At 32.8% G+C, this 21,906-nt stretch overlaps 2 protein-coding genes, 1 long non-coding RNA gene and 1 pseudogene across 3 annotated transcripts; 3 read left to right on the forward strand and 1 right to left on the reverse strand.

The window, feature by feature from the left end:
- The first annotated feature begins 913 nt into the window (after positions 1–913).
- On the forward strand, positions 914–1,786 carry LOC140675588 (uncharacterized). The gene is made up of 2 exons (XM_072910172.1): positions 914–1,142; positions 1,596–1,786. The coding sequence occupies exons 1-2, from the start codon at positions 914–916 to the stop codon at positions 1,784–1,786; spliced, it is 420 nt and encodes a 139-aa protein (XP_072766273.1).
- A 2,775-nt stretch (positions 1,787–4,561) lies between these two features.
- On the reverse strand, positions 4,562–5,290 carry LOC140675589 (uncharacterized; annotated as a pseudogene).
- Positions 5,291–9,342: 4,052 nt separating this feature from the next.
- LOC140675546 (uncharacterized) lies at positions 9,343–9,760 on the forward strand. The gene is made up of 3 exons (XR_012048408.1): positions 9,343–9,479; positions 9,555–9,641; positions 9,723–9,760. It is a non-coding gene; the product is annotated as an uncharacterized lncRNA (long non-coding RNA).
- Positions 9,761–17,089: 7,329 nt separating this feature from the next.
- Positions 17,090–20,408, forward strand: Muc (dihydrolipoamide S-acetyltransferase muc). Its single transcript, XM_072910135.1, has 7 exons — positions 17,090–17,399; positions 17,674–17,834; positions 17,949–18,340; positions 18,587–18,942; positions 19,044–19,343; positions 19,430–19,615; positions 19,947–20,408. The coding sequence occupies exons 1-6, from the start codon at positions 17,287–17,289 to the stop codon at positions 19,557–19,559; spliced, it is 1,452 nt and encodes a 483-aa protein (XP_072766236.1). The 5' UTR covers positions 17,090–17,286; the 3' UTR covers positions 19,560–19,615; positions 19,947–20,408.
- The last annotated feature ends 1,498 nt before the right edge of the window (positions 20,409–21,906 follow it).

A 21,906-nucleotide genomic window follows, 5' to 3' on the forward strand; every position in this document is an offset into this window, starting at 1 on the left:
TTTTGAAGTGGATAAGAATGATAATATAATCATCGATGGAGTAAAATATGCGGAGATGCCGGGCCTCTACGAATTAATTTTCAAGAGAATTCCCGACGATGCTGTATATACAGAGAACAATATGCATAAATATAAAAGTATATTACTGGCGATAAACGCGCATAGACGTGATAATAATGTGCGTAATCCAGTATTAGGCAACAAAGAATACAAATATAAATATATAATCGCTTCATTATTTCCTATCAAAAGAAAAATTGGAAAAGATATAAACCTACCACGCACTATGACACTGAGTGAGAATAAAATTGAATACGTGCATTGGAACGATCCCAACGAATTGGTAGATCGTTTGCGGCTGCTGGAAACTTGGCGTCGAGCAGGTAACAATGCTCACGGCAATGAAATCATGTCAATTATCGAAGAGCTTCGCGAGGCGGGTCTTATTATAAATTAAACAACATGTTGACGATACTAATCATTCTGTCAAAACATTTCGTATTGAAATGTCAATTAATAAATTTGGAGTATCGCTCGGTATGTCGAATAATGCATACTATGAATGGAACGGATTACTAAGAACATATGTGCGAGATAACGCTCTGTGTCTGACTAGCGCCGGCTTTGACGCAAGATTGCGCAAGATACGACGTGTAGCGCAACCGGAAGATGATAACGATGCTGCTAACAAACGGTACGTTGAAACGAGTGTTGAACTTTTGAGGAATAGGCAGAAAGAAATTGAGAAAACAATTATTGCGCTCGAAACGCGCGTGCAAACGCTTCAGATAATGATGCATGAAATGCAGAAAATGCTTCAGACACGTGTGCAAACTACATCCGACTCAGGAAAAGATACATAAAGAATTATACATGAACTTTTACATTATTATGAAATATGCCACGATCAAACATGCAAGAAAAGAAAAACAACTCTGAAAAGCGACTGCTCGTGGAAGAATTGCACGCTCCGGCGAGAAGAAATTTTCCGCGTAGACGCGTCATAGTACGCGGATACGATGATCTGTGGCAGGCAGACGTGGTTGAGATGCGTCCTTATGCACGAGTCAACAAAGGTTTCAATTACATACTCACTGTTATCGATGTGCTGAGCAAGTATGCGTGGGCCGTACCGTTCAAAAGTAAGAGCGGAAACGAAATGTCTGAAACGATTGCGAAACTAATTCGAGATGGTGGAAGATGTCCGAAAAATTTTTAAACAGACAGAGGAAAGGAATTTTATAATGCAAATGTGCAAAAACTCATGAAGAAACATAACATTAATCATTATTCAACGTATTCCATCATGAAAGCCTCGATCGTGGAACGATTAAACCGCACTTTAAAGAACAATATGTGGAAATTGTTTACACTAAATGGTAATTACAAGTGGATCGACGCTTTATCCTAACTCATTGCAGAATATAACGCGCGAAAACATCGCACTATTAATATGAGACCTATCGATGTCACTCCTACAATCGCTGATAGGCTTTTAAATACAGTATACAACAATGTAAAAATTGCTGCTCCAGCGAGATTCAAAGTGAGTGATTCGATACGTGTGAGTAAATTCAAGACCATTTTTGATAAAGGTTACACACCAAATTGGTGGGCCGAAGTGTTTAAAATTGTCAAAATACAGAATACTAATCCCGCGACATATCTACTCGAAGATTCGTGCGGAAATCCAGTAGCCGGAGGATTCTACGAATACGAACTACAACGCGTTGCTAACCCCGACGTGTATCTCGTGGAAAAGATGATACGTAAAAAAAGGAGATGAAGTTTTTGTGAAATGGCTGGGACTTGATAAATCGCACTCTTGGATACATAAAAATAATTTATTATAAACATATAACATAATAAAAATATACATAAATTTACATGAATGAATATATATATATACATATATATAATTTATATTTACAATAAATAAATACAATTATTTACAATAAATACATACAATTATTTACAATGATATTTTATAATGTCCCCACGGTAACGTATCAGTAGTTGTAGGTACGATATACCGCTTGTCGTCGTACGGACTTAGAGCAATTTTTGTTTCGCGAATGGTGTATACCTTGTGCAATTTTGATCTTATACACGATTGACTACGCGTCATTTCAATCTCTTCGTTCAAACACCGCGTGTAATCGTCAAACGTTATCGTTCTCGCGACAACGTTACTCTTGACACCTTTTACCTTTTTCGTATCCTTCTTATCATCCACACGCAACGCATACATTTTTGTTCTAAGCCCGACAAATTCAGTCATTAAGGTACCATTGTTTTCATCCTTCATTAGATCCGGTACCTTTTTATTCACGAGCGGTATACCGTACGCATTGTCTATCGCATAGTCGCTCGTATCAAATCTGCTGATATCGCGTTTCATATTCTCGTACACATCGTCGCACTCAATGTGATATATAAGGTTATCTGTGTCAGTGTACATGACTTTGTATCTCTCCTGATACATTGGTACCATATAATCGTGGTGAAATTCGTACAAACATGTCTTGGATATATCGAGAATACACTACGTAAATTGGTTTGTAGAATTTCACCTCGAGTTTACGTAATTCCACAGCGATTAGATTTTCCGAAAAAACGCTCCTACTATGAAAATTTGGTTTTGCAATTAATGCCTCTGCGCCGTACCTTCCGTCCCATTTTGTTGAAAGTTTAACATCTACGCGATTGCGCACATTTTCCATCGTTTTGCCAAACACGGCATTATTTATTAGTTTGTACGAATTTTTTTCAAATTCATTTTTCGCCAGTGTTCTAAATTTTGTGTTGAGTTCTATATAAGTACGGAGCCACGGAGATTGAGTGAATTGTAATATACGATGAATTTTTGTAACACGAAGACCGTGACGTGAACATTGCTGCAGATTGCGGTAGTGTATCACGTAACGCTTCTTATCGTATAAGGTTGCGAGAAGCTTGTCCTCGCGCTTGCCAGGTGGTTTGTCGCGTGTCGGACAAAACGGTAGGTCAGTGTACAAATCCTGAAGATGTTGCGGATACTCGAGGTCGACTTCGAGGATGTAGCCTGACGAATCGAGCGCGATCGATGATACATCAAAATTGAAAACATTATCGACCCACTGAAAATCGGCATAGGGTAATGGTTGACACATTACTCATCCGTATAAATTATTAACATCGAAATACATCAAGTACGTTGATGGTTTCGATGAGTCATACGACTGCATGTACTTGTTATTAGCACGCGCGTACCTGTTGGAACATTGACTCAGACCACCGCGTATACCTCGTTCGATAAACATAACCATGTCAATGTCTGTGAGTAATTCAAATATAATTTTCGTATGCTTTAACATGGCGCCCCACGTGTAGCCGGGAAGAGTATAGTAATACGCGGGGTCGAGCCCATAACTCTTGATACAACTCTCGTGGAAATTTTCAAAAATGCCGGCTAGTAACAAGACATCAGTTTTGAGGTATAACTCACTATATTCGCCTAGCGTTCGAATTGAGAATCGCTTCCACACAATCTCAGCGTGCGCGTAATCGCTCTCGGATACTGTGTTACCTGTCAAGGAGCTGTAAAATGATTCTCGCGATGGTAAACACACATCTTGCAATTTATCTACGCAGTCAATGTACTCGTACGGGAAGACACCTTTTCTTGTCAGTAAATTGAAATCCTCGGCGGATAAATTTTTAAATTCCATTTGTAAAATTTTGAGTTTATCCTTGCTCAGAAAAGATGCCAATTTGTCGAGACTTGTTGTGAGAAATTTATATGAATCTATGAAACGTAATATAATGTGATTTCCCGGTTTGTCTTTCGTACCCTTAACATGTTTTGTAAATGAAATATATTTTTCTTTTGTTATCGGAAGTAAATCGATTCCCTCTTTGAACGCTGTGGCTATTTCCTCGATTATAAAATGAGAATCATAACCGGATAAATTGTGAAATACTATTGATATGCAAAAAGATTCTTTGTAATTTAGATTGCAATTTGAATGCGCGGGACCTCTGTACCGTCCGGTCAAATGACAATGATCGCGTACGCGCGTATCATCATCTTCCACAAATGGTTTCTCACATATATGACACTGAGTCGCGCTTCGAAATTCTTTCCATTCATCTTGCGTTAAATTTACCATGGGGACATTGGTTGTTAAAAGATTTTCTACATGTTGCGCCAAATTTTTAAGTTCGTCGGCGAACCACGCAACGCAATTGGCTTCGCGACGAGAATGATACGCGGATAACGTATTATCGTACGAGCAATGTACAATACATAATAAGCGATACTAAATACTTGGTGATGTTGATAAAAATTTTCTTCTTTTTTCACCAAAACGCATTCCAGATCGGCATACACTACGAAAGGTAGTCGCTCCTTCCTGTTATAATTGGCGAATGCGAGCCACTTATCTTTATCGCTCGGTAACCGGATAGTGCAGTCGTTCATCTTTCCACAGTCTACTGTATGCGACTGTAGTTTCTCGTCCGAGTGAAAATAGTGCATGCATCTGTAAAATAAAAGTTAAAATTTTTTTATAGCCTTGTTTTAAATATTTTTAGACAGTTTTATTAAGTATACATACCGATCGCAAATATATTTTTGACTATTGTGTTTGCTGAGTTGTGAATTCACGAGCTTGGATAAATTCTTGATCCACGTGAAATGTCCGATATCTCGCGCATCTTGCACGTAGAGCAAGTTGACGTGCTTGTCCCTCTTTTGCTCCGTAAGGCGTAACGGGATAATGTTTTCATTCTCGATGGTGTACACATTGATTGAAATGTCATTATAAATTTCAAATTTTTTAATTTGATTAAGAGTCACTGAAAACTCAATATCTTGGAGATTCAGTACTGTTGTATAATGCGGGTACGATGATTGTCGGTCTGTGTGTCTTTCAATTGGATACAGAGCAGCCACCACCGCCCACGCAAAGCATGCATTGTCTTGAGATTGCACGTTAACCACTGCTCGTTTCATTATTATCTTTCGCGGTAATTACACGCAACATCCGGCGTGCATAGGATTATATTTATTTATATTTACAGTCAAATTTAGTATACGCGATAATGCCCATCCGCTATCGCGTTCCTGAAATTCTTCGAGCGATACAAGGGTGGGCTCGACGACTCGCCGCTCATACTACTCGCGTAAATCGGATGTACAAAAGAGTTCAAAGTTTCTCGTATTGATTGATTTATTGGCGCGCTTATCGCCCGCCACAAACTCGCCGTTAAACGCTGTATTCACTTTCACACTTCTGTGTTTTTGCATAATGTCTCGCACATGCTCGAGCACAATGTCGCTCGCGTTCCACAAATTGATGAGATTCGATATGATTTACTTTATAACCGCACCAGTCATGATACGACCTTCGAACGCCGTATCGATCTCTCGCCATATCAATCCATTTTCTCGCGAACTGCATCCTGCACCCGCGTGTACGAAACGCCTGCGCAACACATTTTTCAGTCCTTCGAGTCGCGCGATTCGAGCAATCAGCGATTGTCGATTTCCGATCGATAATCGTGGTCGTTTAATTCGACTTTGTTCTTCCAACGACTCAATACATTCGTTACATTGCGCCTCCCACACAATGTACTCCTCCACTGAATTTACCCGGGTGGATTGCTCCCACACAATTTGCTCCGCCATGTTTTTCAGACCGAACAAGATGCACGAGTCGAAAATAATGGAGGTGCACCTCTTTGCAGCGATTTTATATCGCGATTCATAGACGTTTCTATCACGCATGTCGCGATTTGTCATCTAACGATGACGTTATGTCGAAAAAATTTTTTTGCTGTATTTCGAAAATTAGCAGCTGCACATCGGCGCTCGAAAGTTTTGCAGTTTCAAATTACATGCAGCTGCAGATTTGTCATATCTCGTTGGATTGTCATCTATGGGTCACGTCATCTAAAAAATTTGTCATATTTCGAATATTAGCAGCCGTATATCGACGCTCGGAAGATCCGCGGCTTCAAATTACATATAGTTGTCATTTCGCGATTTGTCACGCACACTTTAAACATTTTAGTAAGATTCATTAGCGCATGGATAATTTGTAGTTTCAAATTACATGCAGCTGCGGATTTATCATCTAACGATGACGTTATGTCGAAAAAATTTTTCTTGCTGTATTTCGAAAATTAGCAGCTGCACATCGGCGCTCGAAAGTTTTGCAGTTTCAAATTACATGCAGCTGCGGATTTGTCACACTTTAAACATTTTAGTAAGATTCGTTAGCGCATGGATAATTTGTAGTTTCAAATTACATACAGCTGCGAGTTACTTTTTGATAATTTGTCACGTACATTTAGAATATTCAGGTGTGATTTCATCAGAAAATGTTGTCGCACCTCGACGCATGGAAAATTTTAAGCGCATTCAGCTAAAATCTTTGGAATGTAATTATTAATTAGCAGCTGTATATAGGCGCTTGGAAAAAAAAAACTTGCTGTATCAACAATCACTCCCTCCACATTGCAATTTGTAGTGCTAAATTGTGAACAATAACCCCCTCCACATTGCAGTGTGTAGTGCTAAATTGTGTTTTAATACTTAAAATAATTTAGTATCGTGTCAATCGTTTGTGGTCTCCGCTAAAGGAAGCAACATGAATTATTACGTCCTGATTATGAACACTCTGCCAAAGAAAGAGTAAGTTTTATTTTTTAAATATTTTTATTATTTATATTAGTTTTAAATAATATTTTTAATATTTATATTAATATTATATTTTTAATAACATTTTTCTAAAATTTTGTAGCATTTCATCCGAGTCTCGTCGCGCGGGTCGTATCTTGGGAAAAAGATATGCTCTAACCCCGACATCATACAAATACTTGGAGATTGGAATAAGCGTCAGAGCTATGTCATATGTGGAATTACTTGTTGGTGATAACCGAGGCAATCAAATAGTATTGCCTATCGTTACCTGGCACTCATTGATGCAGAAACGTGCCGATATTGAACGACATGTACAATCGACTGAAAGTGAGCTATTATGGATCTGCGATCTATCTATCCAAATGATTACATTAACTGATTCCAAGATTGTTAAATTAACATTGTCTAATAATTCTTTGTATATGCATCCGCAAACATTGGTGCATTTATTCGATTTTGAAGACTGGTATCGATCATATGCATTTCTGGTTGTGTCAGAATAAAATATATTGTTAATGAAAAGTTTAAACAATTTGTTAGCGTTTTGCAACGCAACAATATCATTAATGTTTACGATGCGGTAAAAGTGATATGTGAGAGTGACACGTTTGACGGCAAATCACTCGTAGATTGTGAATTGTTAACATGTGCTGTAAATGATTTACTCTATGATGTTTGCAATAAATAAATTACCGTTTTTATTACTAATTTTTATTATTTTTTTCTTCGCCTATTCTTTATAAAACGTATGATGTATATAGTTGGATCTACATTCATTCTGTTAAAGATGTTGAAAATGCTGATGTAAATGAGACGTGATACTCGAGTTAGAGGGAGATGAGACGTGATACTCGAGTTAGACGGAGATGAGAGATGTGACATTAAAATATATATATATATATTTGGGAGAAGCGTGTGCTATAAAAAAGTTTGCGACCATCCTTGTGACAATCTTGTCGCATCTGATAAAGCGAGTTTGGAAGAAAATGCGAGTTTGCGGTCATCCTTGTGACATTTTTTTTATATCTGAAAAAAAAAACTTTGTGTTTATAAATGACTTGATGAACATTTCATCCGATTCGTTCGAGACGTCCGATTCTTCCGAGTCGCCTGATTCACTCTTGGTGAACATTTCATCCGATTCGTCCAATTCGTTCGAGTTTACCGAATCGTCCGATTCAATGGACTTTTCGTCCGAGCATTCTGATTCAGATCTAGAATCCTTACACGATAGTGTTCTTGACGGTAATTCTAGTGATTTTAGTGATGTTGTGGAACCTATTATTCATACGTTAGATGATGTACAAGTTCGTACATATAATGAAATGAAACGGCTGTGCATATCTTTTTATTATAAACCTGGGATTTCTGTTAAACATTGTATGTCGTGTTTCATGCTATTACCGAAGAGGTCACAGATTGGGAGTGATGTGGTGCGCACACATCAAAGTGAAATTTATCAGCAAATCCATGATTTATATGAATGCGCTAGATGTCTGAGACCGCTGTATCAATTAATACCGTGCAATTTTTGTCCGTTTTGTACAAAAAAGACTAATGCGTGAAAAATAAAAACTATTATTGTGTAAGTGTCGCGATAAGATGCAGTGGAGAGAACACTCCGACGTCCTCGGTGGCTCTGTGACTTCTGTGGTGCAGTTTTTGCGAAATCGTGAAATTGGTTTACCAAAGACTCATACGAGATCGTTAACACTGTTTTTCAAGATCTGTGACAAAATAGATTTTTTATGTGATGTGGTCAAGGAAAATACCGATATAGAACTTATGCAATTTGAAGATGTTCCGGAAATAAGGTATCTTCGAAAAGTAAGGCTGCTATTGATAAAAAGAATAAGAAGGATAGACTTTTTAGAAGAAAGAAGAAAGCGACTTGTCTCTCATGCAATTAATACACACATGTAGTAAACAAAAAAGTTCTGCATGATTTGTGTATGTATTTATCATTTTTATAAAATTTTAAAGATATTAATAATGATGTTTTTTTTTAGAAGACGCTGTGGTGTGCTCTCCCTCCCTACCCTTATTTTAATTTTTTATCTTTTATATTACCTATCTTATATTGTATATTTTATATTTGTTATGCTATTCAATTATAATTATCTATATGAATGCTGTGTGGAGCGACAGTCCGCGTCAGCTTTTATTTTTTTATCAGCTGTGAAGAGTAAACATTCGTACTAACTCTTATGTCATGCTCATCCCCTACCCATTTTTTCACCGAGACGTTACCTAGCTTCCGCTGGAGCTAGCATAAAGTATTTGACTGTGGTGCAGTAAGTTTTATTGTGTGAAGTGCAGTTCATTTTGTTTTAAAGATTTTAAAAATATCGCAAATTGTGGCTTTCATGCATGCCATGTTTGAGACAGGGTACCGCCACCTACGGGTACCCGAATGGGTGCCATATCACCGGTACTATCGCCGCGCACTCCGAAGAGCGCGAAATATGGCCCGCGCCCTATTCCAGGCGCTACTGGAGGTCCTATTTGGAAATGTAAGTAGTTTTTATTATTTTTATACGCTTTTTTATTTATAATATATTTATATGTTTTTTTTTATAGATTTTCAAAATAGGTGTTGATCCGATCCCTGGGTACATCAGCATAGCGCACATGCAGGAGGTGCGCTGGGTGCGGGCCTATCGCAAGGAGTGCGCGGAGTGGGAAAATTTGTGGGCCGATGGTCCCCACTCCCAAGAATTAGACGCGGAGTATCCGCACATGTACGCGGATATTTTCTGTCTCCGCAGATTGTTCGGAGAGGAGCCCTATCGTAAGTATACTCAAATTTTAAATATTTATTTTTTAAGGTACTAATAAAAATGTTCATTTTTCTTTTCTGTTACAGCCCCTGCTCCCGCTTTTTTAGACACGGAGACAGAAAATGTCAACGTATTTCGGATACTCCACAGATTGTTCGGAGAGGAGTCCTATTGTAAGTATCTATATATAATACGCTCAAAAGTTTGTGTATTTTTTAAGGTACCAATATAAATGTTCATTTTTTCTGTTACAGAAGCAGCCGTCGCGCGTTCCCCATCACCCTGCCGCCCGTTATTTTTAGTTTTTTATATTTTTATAATTTTATATTTTAAATTTTATATATATTATATTTCATATCTTTTTATATTTTATATTTTATATTATATTTTAGATTTTTTTATATTTTTTACTTCATATGTTAGATTTTATATTTTCATTTTTTAAAAACACACATACACATACACACACTATATGTATAAAAATACACATTTTTATAATTAAAAATTTTGTTTACGATAAATATGTGTATTGTGTTTTGCGCCTTCATTATCTATCCCATCCTTCTTCCTCCTCCATTTAGTATTGATTAGATTATATTTAATATATATAATTAGTAATAATAATAATAATATAATATATAATAATAATATAATAATATAAAAAAAAATTTAATCTGCGTTCTCGCGTATGCCTTAGCCTCCGTCTTATCGCGTTCCCGCTATTCTTTCTCCTCATCCTCATTCTTTCTCTCTCACACTATCTTCCTATTGTAATCTTCTCCTTTTCCCACCACATCATGCTCTCATTGTCCTACGCTATGTACAATGCACATAGCGCTCTCCTTATCCTATCCTATACCACGCGTCTCCGTCTACCGTGTTGCGAACGTCTATCGCGCTGTCTCTCTCTATCCATCTCCCTACTCGCGGACCTCTCTTCCCTCCCCGCAAACCCCTCGTCTACAAACCGCGTCGCGGACCTGCGTGACGTCATCCCCCGCGCCTGCGGTTCCCCCCCGCGCCCACGGTTCCCCCCTCGAGCACCTGGGTTAGAACTCTCCTTATATCACTACTCAGAAAGATGCATTTTTGTAATAATAATACATATTTGTAATAATAATTGACAGATTACATTTTGTAATAACAATAAAAAATGTTTAAATTCATAATATGTATTTATTTTGTGTGACAGATTACATTTTATTACAAAAAAAATATACTTTGAAAAAAAAAGTTTACTCATCGGGACTCGAACCAGCAACATTGTTAGTACGAGTCTGACGCGCTGCCGCTACGCCACGCGCTCTTCGAAAATACCCCCTATTCCATAGATAGATAAAACGCTCGGAATTTTTTAATTTCAATTTTCTGGCGACCGCTTGAGAACTGCATCTTATTCCTTTACCCAAAACCCCTTCACATGATGACCTATCGATACAATAAGTTTCATTGAAATCGATAAGTATCACGTCGTAAGGTCCCCATAGTAAGTGATGACAGAAGAGCGATCATCGCGGGGAGATAAGATAATATATAAGAGAATTAAGCTGAGATAGAATAAGAAAGATTTTGATTCTAATGTGTATTTTTTTATGAATTACTATATTAATTATTTGCATAAGGTTAGTTGGCTTTTTCAGAAAGTATCAATTATAATTGCTTGTGCACGAGTTGAGTGTAGAAGTTTGAAAGTGAAAACGAGATATAAAAATGGATCCGCGGATGCAATACAATTATTTATTTATAATACTATTATTTATTTATAATAAATCACAAATAAACTTAAAAATAAGTCACTTCTACAAGTAATCTATAATAAAAAATAAAAAATAAAAGATAATAAAGGTACATTTAAAAAATAATAAGGGAGAATTTTAGTTTAAAATTATTTATTATATATATATATATTAACATAATATATATATATATATATATATATATATATATATATATATACATGTATACTTTATTATATGTAAAAAAAATATTGTGTAGTGTATATGTATACAATATAAACTTAAAAATTATAAAAAATAAAATTGTTTCTTCCTCCGCCTCTTTCTCTCATTTCTTCTTCACTTCCTCTTCCCCTTCCTTTCATTCCACCATTTCCTCTTCCCTTTCCTCTCATTCCTTCATTTCCTCTTCCCCTTCCTCCTCTACCTCTTTCTCTTCCTTCTCTTCTCATCATTCGTCCTCCTCTTCTTATTATTTGTCCTCTTTCTCTTCGTTCTTCTCTTTTTCTATTCGATTCATACGCTTTTCTGCGTGCTGACCACTTATATCTATAAAAAATAACAAATATAAAAAGAGGAATATTAGTATGTGTATAAATCTAAAGCTCGTTCATATAATTATTTAAAAAATCTTGAAAGATATGTATTCAGATATATATGTATATATACATATATATACATATATATATATATATATATATATTATATATATACAATATAATTCGAAATTTAATAAACATACCTCGCATCACGTTCGGTGCGCCTTACGCCAGCCCGATGTTGGCTGTTGTTTTGCTGCTGCTGATGCTGTTTCGGTTCTTCCGATTCCTGTTCTTGTGATTGATTGTTGTAATAAATTTTAAAAAATTTAATAATAAACATAAATAATATATAAATAAATATAAATATACATATATATATATATTTATTTATTTATTTATTTATTTAAAAATAAGATAACCATTTTTGCAAAAGATATGCCCAGTTTTATAAAGCATATACCCAATTTTTTGGGAATCTCTGATCAACAGCGTTAGACATAGCTATGATTGTAGGGCATCAAAAGAAAATTAAAAAGTTCTATGAGCATAATCTTGTAAAATGAATCTCCTGAGTTCTAAAACTATCTAAAGTTCGTTATTATGACTATTTACCACTGATCTCGCTCAATTTTTCTGCATTAATTAAACAATTAAAATCTATTGTTTTGTACTTTGTAACTACGTTTCTTAATCGATTAATATATGTATAATTCATAACTATTCACTCGGGGCGAAAACAGGGCATAGTTTTATATAAATTATATTATTAATATTTTTATTTTCAAGTAAAAAATATATTCATATATATATTTTATATATATGAATATATTTTTTATAATATATGAATATAGATAAAAAATAAATAATATTTAAAATATAATTATTTTAATATTATAGCATAAATACCTTTCTTCGATATCGTCTGCCTCGTCATCGGCGCTTTATTCGTTTAATAAGGTTTCTAATTCCTTTTTTCTCTTTTTTATTTTTTCTTCTCTTTCCATCAGATCTTCTAATTTTTTTTTAATATCTTTCTTATCCATTCTGTAATTAAAAACACTTATTATATTTCTACTAGTATTTGTATAACTTATTTGTATACGTACATGTATAGTATTATGAAACGCTGATAATAGAGCAACTATTATATAAGTTTGTATAAGAATTCTTTTATGAAAAGAAGGTTTGATTGATTGGAATACGTTCTCGAGATAGAGTTAATAATCTGGTTAATGATCTGGTGTTATTAATCAATATGTAAAAATGTAGAAAAGTTGAAAAAACTAAATGTAATTCATGTAACATTATTCTACATTAAAATGTAAAATTATACACATATTTTAACTTGAGAAAACTATAATATTAGATAATATATAAAATATTAAACATCTCTGGAATATACGAAACTGAAAATGTGTTTTTCATTTTTAACCTTTGTGACGTTAAACTTCGTACATTAGATTAAAATAAAATTATAAAACTACTATATTCTGAGAAAGATGAAAAACGTTATCAAAATTTTGTTCAACTGCATATATATATTGTTTTCTTTTTACGAAAATTATTCGAGAATCATTCATGTCGTCAGACTGATATTTTATTTATAATGATCTAATCATATACAAAAATAATGTAAGACTAAAAAGATTTCATAGAACTTTTAATTAATATATTCTATGAATATATGAACAAATATGTGAGAAACAATATATGATTTGAGAATGTTAAGTGTTAATATTATCTGTTAATTGATATCTTATCAGTTTCTTAATATTCAATGTGTATTATATTTTAATTAATTTTTTCTTCTTTATAAAGAAAGAATAATTTAATTGCTTTTGAAAATGAAAAACTTGATAATTAAAAAAGTATTTGATTTGAAGACCGTTGCAACGTTATCGCTCAAAAAATATCAAAAATAAAAATGTCAACAGATATAGAGATTATTTGCATAAGTGTATGCGTGTGTGTGTGCGTGTATATATAAATATTAATAAATATATAACAAACATTATATAAGTATATAATGATGTATTACTAAATTAATAATGAATATTACTTACTCAACTTCTGTCAATTTTCTTTCTAAATTCTCGCCGTCGATACTGCTTCATGGTCTCGGACAGACTGATATAACTCGTCTCACAGGCAGAGTATTGAAAGGCAATGTATTAAAATTGTTTTGATTGTCTAAGTCGCTAGACACAAAAGAGCGACAAGTACACAGCGCAATGATCTTTCATCAAAGAGTTCCGAAATTTTGTCCGAAAGCCGATAATTCTTAGGACTGATGCTTATATCTTTCCGAGCTGCGACTCGCCGAGTATGAAAGCGAAACAGAGTAAAAAGCGGCGACAGAAAGAGAGATCATATCATATCAAAGGGTTTCGAACTTTCTTACAATAGAGTTTTCCCATCCATAACAATCCGAACATATAGAAATTTTACATAAATAAATTATACATATATAAATAAAAATAAAAGCTTTTTATTCTTTATTTTAGCTTTTTAAAAGTAATTTTAATGAATTGTTGAGATTTATGCGATTGAAATAACATATGAAACACATGACACAATTAGATAATTTTAATTAAATTTATTATGTAAAAGAATTAATTATGTGTAATCCCACATTTTACTAAACATTCTTATAAACTTCAAGAATACACACACAAACACACACACACACACGCACACGCACACGCACACGCACACACACACACACACACAATAATTAATAGAAGACAAACACGGGAAAGAATTTAAAGGAAGACAAAAAAGGAAAAGAATGAAACTTTAAAATGACTATAAATATGTTTGTTATTTAACTTATATTGATTATATTTACATACGAAGAAAAATTTATATTCAGACGTTTAATACAAAAGTGCAATATGCTACACGTAGAATCATCTTTATCATTATAAATCATTGATTTATTACAGTGGTATATATATATATATATATACATATATATACCAATGACAGTCAAGCATTTTCGAAAATTGGTCATTGGTCAATTTGCTTGCGACCTTACGTTCTACGGCCATTGTAGATGACCCATTATGCGTTATGAAAGAGTGTGTGCATGACATATAAGCCGTAGTCGAAAAATTGCTACAGATGGTTTAAAAAGTACTGTATTAACCAATCAGGCTAAAGAAACCTTTACTTAATTTATTTTGATTGATCAATCAAATGTTTTAAAACATCTGACGTTTCTCCTGGATCGCAATCATATTATCATATAAAAACATTAGAAATTCTTTACTCAACAGCCAATTGCCAACGCGAGTTTTGATTGGCTTTTGCTTTCTGTTTTTCTGCCAAAGTGTGAATCAGCCTTAAAAGAATTTGGAATTTTACCGCACATGATTTTTTTCATTTTTTTCGGATAAACTATGGACCTCTAAACGTTGTAAAGAATTTATTCGTGACCACCTAACGATTCTGCATTGAATAAACTCTTGTTTAACTAGATTAGACGAAAAATAAAAATGTTCGGCAAACTTTACATCGAAATTTTAATTATTTAATTAAAAAAAAACGATGAACCTCCAAACGTTTTAATTAGACTTCCGGTCATCTCCACACGATTTCCAAACAAATAGTTAATTTTAATTATAAAAAAATTAAAGTGGTTCGGCTAACTTTACGGAGCTCCTCAAGAGTCACGAAATAACTTAAAGATTAGGTCGGTGCCCAAGTAGCACATATTCGTTTCAAAAACGTTTCACAAATGTTTCTGCGAAACGTTTTAAACCGGCTTTTAAAAACGTTTCTGATTGGTTAAAATGTCCACTTAAAAAACGTTAAGGGAAACGTCATTTTCTAACAAAAAAAAACGTTTAAGAAACTGTCAAAATACGATTTTTTTCCTTTATTTGTAAAAAATTTGTTTATCCACAGATTCAATAAAATAATGCAAATATGGATATAATCCATCTATTTTCATGTTCTGAATCTCTTCTCGAGATTACATCAGAAGTCAAACTGACAAAAAAGACATAATTTAAATTATACTTTTAGTACCTGTTTTTTTAGGTTTTATATACATGTTATGAAAACTTGAATACGAGTTAAGTCTGAACACGCCACGTAGCGGCAAACAAAAGAATACTATATTATAAAATATTATAAAATATTATAAAATTATATTATATTAGTATATTATAAAATAGATCTTTTTTGTCTTGTCGAAAAGATGATCAAAAAGTCATCTTTTCGTCGACTTAACGTAATTATGACTTTTAGAAGACATCTTTTAGACATCTTTTAGTTTTCTGTGCTATCTGGGGATCGTTTTAATAAGTACAGTCTTAATAATGTGTATATATATAATTTTGAATTAAAACATTAATTTTTGTTCTATTTATAGAAACGTAAAATATACGTTTCTTAAACCATGATTTTAAAAATGTTTCTGTTGAAACGTTTCTTATTGGTGTTTGACGGTTAAAAAATATTGGATACGTTTAGAAAACGTTTATAAAACGAACATGTGCTACATGGGTGACGCCATGTTTCAACTAAAATATCTATAGTATGAATGTATATAGTAGTGTGTGAACGCTCACTGTGTCTCGCATAACTTTTATATGTAAAATAATAATATAATAATAATAATAATAATATAGAAATAAACATATAATAATATAGAAATAATATAAAAATAAATAATAATAATAATAATAATAATAATATATAATAATAATTTCTTAATAATCCATAGCTTGTTAAAAACCTCTCTGTTATGTAAAAACTGTATTCGTTCCGTTTGTAAAAAAAAAAAAAAAAAAAAATGAAATACTAAATTATTCGAAACTAGTACCAATATGTTGTTTTAAAGAAAACGCATTGTTTTTTGTCAATCAAGCAACATTTAATGCATTTTTACAAGTGAAACGTATATTCCGACAATGTGACAAAAAATGTACGATTCTAAACCACATCTTAACATAAGAAATAAATTACAAAAACTATTTTTAACTTATATACAGTGCAATTTCATACCCAATTGTCATAAATTAAAATTAAAAATTTTTCGAAGATTTGTTTTATTTAGATGTAAGATCGCATGTAAAAAACATAAAAAAAAAAAAATATTTTGATAGCAAAATAATGGCGATGAATTATGATATAAGAAATAAAATTTATTATTTATATAACTCGTATTTTTTAATTTAAAGCCTTACAAAGGTTAATTTCGCGGCATTAGCTGAAACATGGCGGCACCAATCAACATCGAGGACCTTATTTCGCGACTCTTATTTGAGAGTCTCTAATTTGGTTCTATCTTCATATGTAGTATTTTCGAACACAACCTTGATGTGAAAAAACCACGTGACCTTGCTGACGACCTCTGGTTTAGTATTTAATATCGTCCGTCATTTGGTCATTTGCTCTTATAATTTCACGATAAACTTAGATTATTGTCGAACAAATTATCGTCATATTTAAGATAAACTCGAAATTGGATTTGTGCGCGCACATCAAGAGTTTTAGATTGATTCGTAACATCGTTAAGAATTTTGACAGATATGATACGAATCATATCGAGCATACGGTTGGCCCGTTCTGTCTGTGGTTCTGTACGAACCAACGCTGTGAGATCTATAGTTATCCGCTATCTTCACAGAAAACATCAACAAAGGTATTTCGTTTGAGATCTATAAGTATTTTCGTATACAAAACTTAATTATAATTATTTACATTTTGCAATTCGAAACAATTTTTTTAAGGTTATTTTATTAATTCCAATATAATCTTGCACAGAAAATCGAAGCTTTTATAATGTAGTTATTTGCATATTAATTTTTTGTCAAGAGATAATAATGTCAAATACAAAAAAAAAAAAAAAAATTCATATATAACCACTATTCATTATACACAAAGAAAATTCTGCAAAAAATGTTTTTCTTTTTTAGGGTTCTTATTCAGCATCATACTGTTTTACGTTGTACATTAACACCATGGCAACAACAACTCAGGTTTTACGTGGATTATCCTGATCATATCAAAGTCCCACTTCCAGCATTGTCTCCCACTATGGAGACAGGAACAATAATCAGTTGGCAAAAAAAAGAAGGTAAAAGGAATTGTCTCTATTCATATTATAATATAACAAGTATAAGATCATGATTATAATAAAAGAGTATAGATTTATTTCTTAAGTTTAAATCTTTTATATTTAATCTCTTAGGTGATAAATTAAATGAAGGTGACTTACTAGCAGAAATTGAAACAGATAAAGCCACAATGGGATTTGAAACTCCCGAAGAAGGTTATTTGGCTAAAATTTTGATACCTGCAGGAACAAAAAATGTGCCCATAGGCAAACTAGTTTGTATTATTGTACAAGATGAATCAAGTATAATTGCATTTAAGGACTTTAAAGATGATACTCCTGTGGGTGCTCCTCCTCCTGTACCTCCTTCACCGGCAGTCTCAACACCACTGGTACCATCGACACATATACCATCACCTGCACCAGCTGTGGCAAAAGCTCCTTCTATTTCACCACCTTCTGGAGAAAAGATATATGTTAGCCCATTAGCAAGAAGATTAGCAACTGAGAAAGGACTTAGTTTACAAGTACTATAAAAATGTTAATTTATATTTGAAACTAATGAGCAAGTGTATAAGCTAATTTGTCCATTTGTCTTTCAATTTGAGTTTTAGCCTTTAATAATACTTTTTTAATTAATAATTTCAAAATTAGTTATGTAGTGCTTAAATTAATATATTATATATTTAATTTAGGCACAATAGTATTTTTACGGTTAATTTGTAAATATATGTATAAAAGATATAATATATTCTTTCTTCTTTCGTTTATAGGGTTTGAAAGGAACAGGGTTATATGGTTCTGTAACATCCAAAGATCTGGAAGGTGCTGTTGTACAACCAGGAATAACAACAGTTGGGGCACCAACTGGAATAGATATCCCTATATCAAACATACGTCTTATTATTGCTAAGCGTTTGTTAGAGAGCAAGCAGACAATTCCACATTATTATCTTTCAATGGATATAAAAATGGATGCTGCATTGGCAATGCGAGAACAATTTAATAAATTATTAGAAAAAGACAAAGTAAAATTAAGTGTGAACGACATTATCATTAAAGGAATGGCTATGGCTTGTAAAAAAGTCCCAGAAGGCAATAGTTCCTGGTTAGGAAATGTAATCAGACAGTAAGTATATTATTACATTTATTATTATAAATATAATCATATATAATTTATAAGATATTTGAATATTTTATAATAAACACAAATTTTGAATTTTTTTTTAGATACAATAATGTAGATGTTAGTGTAGCAGTTAGCACAGATAGTGGTCTTATTACTCCCATAGTGTTTGGTGCCGATACAAAAGGTATAGTTCAAATTAGTAAAGAAGTGAAGGCATTAGCTGCGAAAGCAAGAGAAGGAAAATTGCAACCACAGGAGTTTCAAGGAGGAACAATTACTGTGTCTAACTTAGGCATGTTTGGAATTAAGAACTTTGCTGCCATAATAAACCCTCCACAATCTATTATTCTTGCTGTAGGTGTTACAGAGACTAGACTGATACCTGCCAAAAATGAGAAAGGGTAAATCTTTGTAATATTTCCATCAAAAATTTATTTATTATATATAACATGCAATTATAATGTAAATATTATAAATATGTTTACAGATTCACAACTGCCCAATATATGTCTGTAACTGCTAGTTGTGATCACCGTGCCATTGATGGTGCGGTAGGTGCACAATGGTTAGTTGCCTTTAAGGATTTCATAGAGAATCCATCGACGATGCTCCTATAAAAGTTGCAATTGCTATTAATTTATCAATTGAGTAATTCGAGCGGCACAAATAACAGGTAAATATTATTTTTCAAAAATTTAATACTATTAATTTTTATATTTAACAAATAATACTTGAGTGCCCACAAAACTTCCTTTATTTATTATTTAATTTATTGATTAATTAATCAGGAAGTAAGAATTTAAGTAGTTGGTAGTTGTAAGCAATCATACTATGAGCAAACAGGATGTTTTTTATTTAACAATACAATATTTCTCATATTTTTATATAAATTTTATGTATGTATATGTGTGTGTATATATAATTGTATTTATATATAATTCTTAACCTTTTAATTCATAAGTTAAAGTACAATTTTTTTGGATATATCTTGTTTTTTGTTTCAGAAATGTTAACTTCAAAGAAGTACAATGTATTTCAAGAGATATTTAAAAGATATTTATGGATTATTGTTTCACCAAGATTATTTCAGTATCAATTAAAATTAAAATGTTATGTCAATATTATTCAAAACTGTTAAAAGAGTTATATAAAATGTTTTATGTTATAAATTACTATAAATACAAATAAGAAGACTTGTTTTAATTCAGCAAAATTAAAATTGACAAATAATTTAAGTTTGCTGCTTTTTTTTTAATAAGATTGGATAATTTTTTCAAATTAATTCTAATCTAAATTATAACATCTGCCTCTTAGTGGCCATGTGTACATATGTATATTTATAATAAATAATACAACTGCAGTATGTTGCAGAAAATATGATGACGATATTTAAGGAAACTATAAAAGTTAAGAAGAATATAGTATGTATACACATGTATATTATATTTAATAAATTATCTCACGAATTTTGCAGATCTTTTATTTACTTTGAACAAAGTTTTATTTTAGAATCCTCATTTTTTCGCGTAAAAACAAAGATTTAAAAAATAAGAATTATCGAAGATGACATTTCCAAAGGTTAGAAAATTTGTTATATCCATAGATGTATAATAAATAGATTGCGCAAGGCCTATGTTTTCAGCTTTAAGGATGTACAAACTTTAGAAAGAGAAAGATGCTGTGAGCTCCTTTTTATCATAGTATAACTAGTAGGGGCACTTCGAGCTTTTTCGGGGTTTGCGTCGATCCGTTCTGCGCATCCGCCATGTTTTTGGGAGGAACCAATCAGACAATTATTATTATTATTGTATATGTGGTAGTGTGAAATCTGTGAGAGTGCATCACAGAGGTAACAATATTATATATTTGTGAATATAAAACTATAAATTATTTTTATTTCTTTTATTTTTTACATAATTTTGTAACTTTTTCTTAATTTTTTAAAATTTATAAAATTTTTATACATTCCTTTCACGGCATAAATGTAACGCAGATTCTTTGAACGATTGATACACCACTGAATATTAGTCCAAAAACATGGCGAAATACCACGTGATCAAAGACAAAAAGATCAAAGTACCGACCAACTCTGCGTTCGAATTTCACTGCCAGTAAACTGCCAGTACTAAAAATCTATAATTTACGTTACATACACTATACATTTCTTAGTACTGGCAGTTACTGGCAGTGAAATTCGAACGCAGAGAAAGAATGCCCCTACTAGTTATACTATGTTTTTATCCTCGTTTAACAACGCGTTGATTGGTGATCATAAGTAATAGAAGGGATAAAAGGGAGACAATAGATTATAAGGAGTGGTAAATGTCAAACGAGTTGACAATTGAGATTATATTAAAAAATGTTCTCTCGGAGGAAAATTTTACTCGAAATATATAATAGCGTATACTATATACTATATTATATCAAATAAAATTTACTTTGAAGAGGACGTTTTAAGGGTCTACCGGAGCGACGAGAAAATTCCAGCGTCACTGCTACCAACATTGAAAAATGAACTCTCATTCAATGTGTTGGTGTACGTCTGTATACGTACCAACACTATTGTATTGCTCGCGTGGACGCTTGTAAGATAGAAAAAGATCGCGCAATCGCGCTGTTCTTGTTCCTCTTCAAGCATATCGGATTACCGAGATACGGCCTGAAAATGCTTTCTGCTCTCTTGTGGCAGAACGCAGTAATGTAACAAGGCTAATGGGTGCCCACTTTTTATAAAATTTATATTTACATATGTATATATATGTATATATGTATCCAAATTGTAACTAAAATTATATATACGGCAAAATATTGTACAATGATGAATAATAACAGTAAGATAATAGCTAACAAAGTGAAGTAATATACAGTATGTAGAACATGGGCGCCTATTAAGGCCAGTCTACAATGGCAGTAAGCGCTACAGAGTAAGGAGTAAGAAGTAACAACTGACGAATTAAAAGCTGG

The sequence above is a fragment of the Anoplolepis gracilipes genome, unplaced genomic scaffold, assembly GCF_047496725.1.
Source record: "Anoplolepis gracilipes unplaced genomic scaffold, ASM4749672v1 Contig19, whole genome shotgun sequence".
Taxonomy (NCBI): domain Eukaryota; kingdom Metazoa; phylum Arthropoda; class Insecta; order Hymenoptera; family Formicidae; genus Anoplolepis; species Anoplolepis gracilipes.